Source organism: Panicum virgatum, chromosome 1N (genome assembly GCF_016808335.1).
Source record: "Panicum virgatum strain AP13 chromosome 1N, P.virgatum_v5, whole genome shotgun sequence".
In the NCBI taxonomy this organism is placed as follows: Eukaryota; Viridiplantae; Streptophyta; class Magnoliopsida; order Poales; family Poaceae; genus Panicum; species Panicum virgatum.
The window spans coordinates 17,244,385-17,250,261 of record NC_053145.1 but is presented as its reverse complement, the minus strand read 5'-3'; the positions used below and the strand labels follow the sequence as shown (position 1 = coordinate 17,250,261).

Genomic DNA, 5,877 nt, shown 5'->3' with positions numbered 1-5,877 from the left:
CGGTTTGGACCCTCACATGATTAATAAACTTAAAGATGGATATAAATCATATTCTGGTTATTTCTTGTGGCTTTGCTGAGTACTAACCATAAGTGTACTCACCCTTGCTTACTGCTGCTCAGAGGAGAAGGTGTATAAAGATTATGAAGATGATGTTGAGTTTTAGGCGTACGCAACCCCCAGTCGATTGTCTGTGAAATTTGAAGCCTTCGTTTCCAGGATAAGCTGTATAACTCTTATAGTCTTTTAGTTGCTTTTATTCTCTTTTATGTGATACTGTTACTGATTATTTACTTATAATATCTCTATATGTATGAAACTTGATTCTAGCATACATATAGTTATGCATTCGATTTTATCCTTAAAACCGGGTGTGACATCGGAGCACTGATCTGCGGTTTATCCAGGTTCAGTGCTGGAAAAATACAGAAAGCTTGGAATATTCTTAAACCTAAATTTGTTGGTTCTAAACGCAAAGGGAATCCATGCTACTAACTCAGGCGCATCAAAACCATCTCACCGATTTTTTCAATAACAAAAAGGCCCAGCAGCCCCAGCTCTACTCCAATCCCTTGGCTATATTGGTACAAGTACCAACTCTTCCAACCAAACCCCAACAAATTCATTCACTCCACCATCAATCCCATCGCTTCTTTCCGTTTAAAGTTTAAACACCTCCTATTCGCATACACCATAGGCCGTCCTGCCACCAAAGCCCCAAATCCATTTTTCTCCTGATCAAACAGGCAGGCAAACAGGGGGCACCTTCCAGACGCCGCGGGATAAAAAAATTTCTCACTGCGCCATCGCAATCCCCCGTCGCATCGAATCCGTTTCGTTTCCTGTTTTCTTTGCTTTTGTTTTCCCTGGCGATTTATGCCATCACATCTGGCGCTGCTATCGTGCCTGCTGGTGCTGCTCCTCTCGCTCGACAAGTTCGTCCTCCACTACCTCAAGAAGCGCCTCTTCTCCGGCCCAAGGATCCCGACCGGCGCCCCCAAATCGCGGCGGTCCATGGCGGCCGCCGCCAAATGGAGCGAGACGGCCATGCTCGTCATCGACATGCAGGTCTTTTTGAGGGGGGACTTTCTTTCCACGGAGAAGTTTGCGATTCTTGATTTTGAGTTGTTTCTCACGGCTTCGTGTTTTGTGGCTTCGTTTTCGGTTCAGAAGGACTTCGTGGACCCGGGGATGCGCAGCCCCATGCTGGTGGCCGGCGGCGAGGCCGTCGTCCCCGCCGTCGCCGAGGCCGTGGCCGTCGCGAGGCAGCGCGGCATCTTCCTCGTCTGGGTCAGTTCTGCCACTACTAATTCCGCGTGCCCTGGTGTAATTTCTGCTCAATTTCTCGTTCCAGACTCTAGTACGAGAGCAACATTCAATTTATTGGTTCAATGCACTTAGTCGTACTGATTTTCCGGTCCAATTAAAGAGGAATCTTTTGTGGCGTTGCGTTGTAAGTTCGTTCTTGGCATGATGCTAGGTTCCTATTTTGATTGTTCTTTCGGTTAACTAAGTGATTATTTATTTATTTGTGCTTTTGCCGTGCAAGGAACAGGAATTGGCACGTTCAGAGACACAATTTCTAGGATCACTGACCAAGGTCTTATTTCTATCTGAACCTGCTCACATGGTTTGACCATTCTGTCCAGTGTAATGCACATGGACATGGCACTCCTGAGCCTTCCTTAGTCATAGCAGTGCTGCGTAGTATTTGGGTCTGTAACATAACATCTGGTGCAACTTAAAATTGGTTTGTGGGGGGATTTCTCATTGTGTCTCCTCTGATTGACTATCAATTCATAATAGTTCCCTTTTGCTTTCATCTTTCTTCTAGGATTTAATTGGCTAATATGTTAACATCACTAGTTACCTTTTAGGTCTTGTTCCCTTTTGTGTGTCCCCCTAGTAGGTTGACACTTGCGTGTGCACACCTAAAAAGTTTATAGAACTAATGGCTAAGATCTTCTTCATTCTGAACCAGTTTATATAGTTTGGCCATTCTTCCTTCCTAAACATGCACCTCTCAACTTTTCTTTACTGATGATAGCGGTCGTTAGGATTATTTGGGTCTCGAGCATCTACATTTGTTCAGCATTGGATGGTCGACAGGTGTAATGGTTCTAGGGATTTCTCATTGTGTCTGCTTCTAGTTAACTCTGAATTTGAAACAGTTCCCTTTTGTTTCCCTTTCCTTCAGGGATAATGAGAGTCAGATTTTGTGTGTGAAAGAAAATTATAAAATTGAAAGTTTTATTTTAGGACCAAATTGCATGCAGGGCAATATGCTTAGAGTTCTTGATTAAGTGGTAGACCTACATTATTTCATTCAGAGAGAGCACAATTGTGGTTTGTTCATAAATGTCTGGAATGGTATGATGCTATTAAAGTTGTCTCGAAAGCAACAAAACAAATAATCTGTCTAGCATATATTTCCAATTTCTGCCACTTTCCCAGGAACTTGTACATAAATATATGTAGCTGTCATCTTCCAGCCTGAGATCATTTTCATTTATGTTTTTCAATTTGGTGCTTCTGATACTTATCCATTTACATTAGTTGAATGTGTTGGTGTGCATGAACTTTGCTTAAAATGGTTTCTACATATTTGTTAGAGGATGTGGGCATGTGGCATTCTGCCATCTGCTCATAACCTACAGTTGTCTCCTTTTTACATGAAGCCATTTGATTCAGAAAGTAGTGTGATAGAACTAACTGTCATGCCCTATTACTGTTCTCTGCAATGTAAGTCGTCAGAGAGCATGACCCTTCTGGAAGGGATGTTGAACTTTTCCGCAGGCACCACTATTCTGCGGGGAAGGGTCCAACCGTGAAAGGTTTGAAAGGTGCAGAGCTAGCTGATGGGCTTGTTATCAAGAAGGGGGAGTATAAGTTGGTGAAGACAAGGTTCAGTGCTTTCTTTGCGACACACCTTGATTCTGTCCTCAAAACTGCTGGAATAAAGAACTTGGTTATTGTTGGTAGGTTCTGAACTTCTGATATGACATATATTGATATGGAATTGACTATCCTTTTGTCACCATGATAATCTATTTCTGTAATGTTGGACTCTTTTAGTTATCTGATTGCAGTACTCCTTTCTACCTGTGGAATTTTTGCTTTCCACATGTTTCTAGTTTTTCTTTTGAAAGGCCACATGTTTCTAGTTTTCCTTCTGAAAGGCCACATGTTTCTAGTTTTCCTTTTGAAAGGCCACATGTTTCTAGTTGACATAGACATACAATGGCAACAACCATTTATTCTTATATATCTCTGTATAGATATGAAAAATATTCTCTTTTCCACTGTATTGTAACCTTTGCACCAAAAGAAAAAAATCAATAAAAAAACTTAGATCCTTCCTTTTCTGCTTGAGAGAGAGAGAGAGAGAGCTCAATATCCAATAGTACAAGATTATGTTACTTATGTATGTCTGTGTTCATCTTCAGGAGTTCAAACACCAAATTGCATCCGGCAGACTGTCTTTGATGCTGTAGCACTGGACTACGAGAAAATAACAGTTCTTATTGATGCAACAGCTGCTGCAAGGCCAGAAATCCATTTGTGTGAGTACTCATGTTCCATAAATCCCCTTTATATTAATTTATACGTCAAAACAATATTTCTGCTCTTTTGGCATTTTAATGTGCTTAGGATTACAATAATGTTAGATATATTTATTTCACATAAAAATGAAAAGCTTGCATTCTAGATTTTCCATGTTATGAAATATAATTTTAAAAAGTATTGTATTATCAATGTTCTTATTTGATCCACTGTTGTTGAGTTGGTATTTAAGTTATGATATTGGGAAGTGGATCAACGCACATGGTGCTGACTGCAGTATTGAGATTTAGAACACGTACATACTCTGTGTCAAAGTGTCGTTACATCTTGTGTTCTGAGTCCAACGTCAAACTTTTATGCACTGGATAAAGAGTGTGTATGTTTACTAAATTTTCACTACAGTTGTTTCTCAAATTGCAAGGTTGATACTCATTTCAATGACCCAATGTAATCCTGCATGTTTGGAGGAAAAAAAATGATCCAACGGTTAGACGGCAGATCATTGGACCTTCATATGTTCATTCATGTCGTCACTATTTCAAATTTAGCAATGTAGGAATTTACTTCAGCTTTATCCTGGTTTACAAACAAGTGCCTTATATTTAACAGTCATGAGCATGTTTTAGAGCATGGCAGCATGTCGAGCTCAATATAAAAATGCCATGTTTTCGTCAAAAAAAATAAAAATAAAAATGCCATGTACGTAATTACTTGCTTATTAAGATGTGTTGAACCTGAGTCACACTCTCAACACATGTATGGACCTATTTTGCATGTTAATTGTATAGGGATCTAGATGACACAACACACCATGTGACAAGTTTAATGACCTGTTTTCCTAAACATGAATTTTTTTATTAAACAGGTTAAAACTCTGGCAACAAATTCTTGTCTTAGGAAAAATTACCCTATTCTTGATACTGACTGCAGAGCAACATCTGACAGTTGACAAAGTTTATACTTTATACCATTACGATTTTCATTCTATATGATCTGTTCCTTGGGATTCCCAGCGACTGAAATGCATCTATTTTATGTTACCCAGCAAATATCAGGGATATGAAGAACATTGGAGTGGAGACACCGACCCTAGAAGAATGGCGCCGCTAGGCTCACTTTCTCTTCATTCCACTGTCTCTCGGCAACCAAGGGCATCCCCTAGTGTCCGAGATGCAACACCTACCTCTTCAATTTTTTGGTTTTCGACTTCATTTACGTCTGACTCTGTGTAGTTGTAGTGTTACTCTGCCAGGTAAGAACAATTCCAGACGCCGCCATGTATGCAAACTTCTAATCCCTATGTAAAGATAGAGCTTATCACGCAATGTGGTCGATGGGTGATGGCCACTTAATCAGTGGGGAAACAGATGTGATGGAACAGGGAGTCTGTTAGCCCCCATGGGAGGTTTCAGAACGTAACCCAATCTGTCGTTCGATCAATCCATGTTTGCGAACGCAACGAAATTACCCGAGTGCTCAGCACGACAGTCGCACTCCACAACCTTCAGCTAGCTGGTCTGTCAGCAGTCAGCACCCAGGGGTGGGTAAACAGCGCAGGGCAGCAGAGAACCTCCAGAACCACGAGCTAATCCCAATGACTACGGGTAAAGAGAGTTACTACAAGTCTACAACCACATCAGGATACTTTTGCGAAAGGAAATAACAGGAAACTACTGGTTCTCCAGCATCCAGATGGGCAAAGCTGGTCTCATCAAATAAAATTCCTCGCTTCGCTGTGGTCCTCGTCATCATTGTTGTGTTTGTGTAGACCTCATATGATGTTGAGGTAGCACCACAACCATTGCCAAATCACTTCTGTAGATCTGTTGTGTCGATGCTAGATCTGCTTTATATGTCTTAGCCACTACAATATCCTGCCAAGTGCTACCTAGCTATTTGAATGATTGAATAGAGAGAGGAAGAGAGAGAGAGAGGGAGAGGGGGGGGGGGGGGGGGGGGGAGAGAAATATGGTGAGTACCGAGTAGGATTTTACACCATTTTAAAACATACCGGCCGTAGTGTTGGGTCTCGCCAACCTGAGAATATAAAACTCATAAGCTCCTAAGCATATAAAATAAAGTCCTCAATAATCACAAAAGGATAAAAAAATATTCCAACGCATATAAAAAGATCCGCATATTATATCTGGCCGCATATTTAAATCTAAGCATACAAGCCAAACATCTCAATCAGTATATATATCAGTGGCGCTTGTTTTGCACGGCGCATGCATGACGCTTATCATATTCGGTGCATGCTTCTGCTTAACTTGTACGGCGCACAGAATTTGCTTCTATAGTTTCCTGGAACAA

At 41.1% G+C, this 5,877-nt stretch overlaps 1 protein-coding gene across 2 annotated transcripts; it reads left to right on the top strand.

Moving 5' to 3' along the window:
- Positions 1-743: 743 nt before the first annotated feature.
- LOC120655378 (probable inactive nicotinamidase At3g16190) lies at positions 744-4,963 on the top strand. 2 transcript variants are annotated; one of them, XM_039933144.1, is made up of 6 exons: positions 744-1,068; positions 1,171-1,290; positions 1,556-1,600; positions 2,747-2,978; positions 3,447-3,563; positions 4,610-4,963. In XM_039933144.1, exons 1-6 carry the CDS (start codon positions 877-879, stop codon positions 4,672-4,674), a joined length of 771 nt encoding a protein of 256 aa, XP_039789078.1. In that variant the 5' UTR covers positions 744-876; the 3' UTR covers positions 4,675-4,963. The 2 variants fall into 2 exon arrangements, with proteins under 2 accessions (XP_039789078.1, XP_039789079.1); XM_039933145.1 differs by lacking the exon at positions 1,556-1,600 and having other exon boundaries at positions 757-1,068.
- Positions 4,964-5,877: the final 914 nt, after the last annotated feature.